Source organism: Pyxicephalus adspersus, chromosome 1 (genome assembly GCF_032062135.1).
Source record: "Pyxicephalus adspersus chromosome 1, UCB_Pads_2.0, whole genome shotgun sequence".
NCBI lineage: Eukaryota > Metazoa > Chordata > Amphibia > Anura > Pyxicephalidae > Pyxicephalus > Pyxicephalus adspersus.
In genome coordinates, this window is record NC_092858.1 from 68399306 (window position 1) to 68401290 (window position 1985).

At 37.4% G+C, this 1985-nt stretch overlaps 1 protein-coding gene across 2 annotated transcripts in view; it reads left to right on the plus strand.

The window, feature by feature from the left end:
- CNGA3 (cyclic nucleotide gated channel subunit alpha 3) overlaps positions 1–1979 on the plus strand; it is a 30203-nt gene extending 28224 nt beyond the window's left edge. For both annotated transcript variants that reach the window (XM_072413001.1, XM_072413008.1), the window contains one exon: positions 419–1979. In XM_072413001.1, the coding sequence (XP_072269102.1) occupies positions 419–1839 (1421 nt within the window). In that variant the 3' untranslated portion in view covers positions 1840–1979. The remainder of the gene's footprint in view (positions 1–418) is intronic.
- Positions 1980–1985: the final 6 nt, after the last annotated feature.

The window sequence follows — 1985 nt, forward strand, 5'->3', positions numbered from 1 at the left end:
GCAGTCTGTTTTATAGTTCTTCATCAGGAGAACCAGAAGCATGTGGAAGTTACAACATAGTAAAGAACATTGAAAACAATTTTACATATATAAATTAAACATATTTGAAATATTTGTAGATACTTAGAAACATGCCATGACCTTAATACACATAAAAATACACAACCTTAATACACATACATATGGTTGAGCAAGGTTCTAAAGACAATAACAGATAAGATTTCACAGGTAAGCTCTCTAAATCCAACAGAAAAAAAGTATCGTTCCCAGGGCCCCCGGGGGGCCTTGTTACAAATGTAGCCCTAATATAGGAGATGTACTAGGTTTCTATACAAATCACTCTTCTACTATCATCAAGTTATAGTTACCATCATTTTTTCTATTATGTTTGATTTGTGTTTTAATATTATGTTTTTAGGTTTCCTTGAGCAAGGCCTGCTTGTGAAAGATGCCAAGAAGTTAAGGGATTATTACAAAAAGACCTTGCAGTTTAAGCTTGATATGTTGTCTCTAGTGCCAACTGATCTGGCCTACATAAAGTTGGGGCTCAATTTCCCAGAGCTACGGTTTAATCGCCTTCTGAGGTTTGCAAGGATGTTTGAGTTCTTTGATCGTACTGAAACACGGACCAATTATCCAAATATTTTCCGTATAGGAAACCTTGTCCTCTACATTCTTATTATTATACACTGGAATGCCTGCATCTACTTTGCAATTTCTAAAGCCATTGGGTTTGGAACAGACACTTGGGTCTATCCCAATATCACTCACCCAGAATATGGACGACTGGCAAGAAAATATATTTATAGCCTTTACTGGTCAACCCTGACTCTTACCACTATTGGAGAAACACCACCACCAGTCAAAGATATAGAGTTCCTCTTTGTAGTGTTTGATTTTCTGATTGGAGTGCTAATATTTGCAACCATTGTCGGTAATGTAGGTTCTATGATTTCAAACATGAATGCATCTAGGGCAGAGTTTCAGTCTAAGATTGACTCTATAAAGCAATATATGCAATTCCGTAATGTATCGAAAGATCTAGAAGCAAGGGTGATCAAGTGGTTTGATTATCTCTGGACAAACAAGAAAACAATGGATGAGAAGGAGGTTCTAAAAAACCTTCCAGACAAGCTGAAAGCTGAAATTGCAATCAATGTTCATTTAGACACTTTGAAGAAGGTGAGAATCTTTCAAGACTGTGAAGCGGGACTGCTGGTGGAATTAGTCCTAAAACTGAGGCCTCAGGTGTTTAGTCCTGGAGACTATATTTGTAGAAAAGGGGACATTGGACGTGAAATGTACATTATTAAAGAAGGTAAATTGGCAGTAGTTGCAGACGATGGTATAACTCAATTTGTGGTACTCAGTGATGGCAGTTATTTTGGGGAAATTAGCATCCTGAACATTAAGGGAAGCAAAACAGGGAACAGAAGGACAGCAAACATTCGAAGCATTGGTTATTCTGATTTATTCTGTTTATCTAAGGATGATTTAATGGAGGCCCTCACTGAGTATCCAGACGCTAAAACAGTTCTAGAAGAAAAAGGACGACAAATCCTTATGAAGGATGGCCTTATAGATGAAGAAGCAGCAAAGGCAGGAGCAGACCCAAAAGATCTAGAAGAAAAGGTTACTAAGATGGAAACAGCATTAGATAGCTTGCAGACTCGATTCGCCAGATTGTTGGCTGACTACAACTCCACACAATTAAAACTGAAGCAAAGGATCACTAAGGTTGAGAAACGAATGAAGACCCACAGCACTGACTCCAAGTCTGAAGGGCCTGACAGTGCCCCAGAAACAGATAATGTTAAGGAAGAGAACAAAGATAAATAATCCCCTGTGTATTTACATTTTTATACTTTAAAATTATTACCTATTACCATATGTTTTTTACATCCTTTTTAAAGGACTTCATAGAATTTATCTTACCAGTTTTAGTATGGTGGCAGCCTTTACAGGGAACACTTCTCTTTTTATAT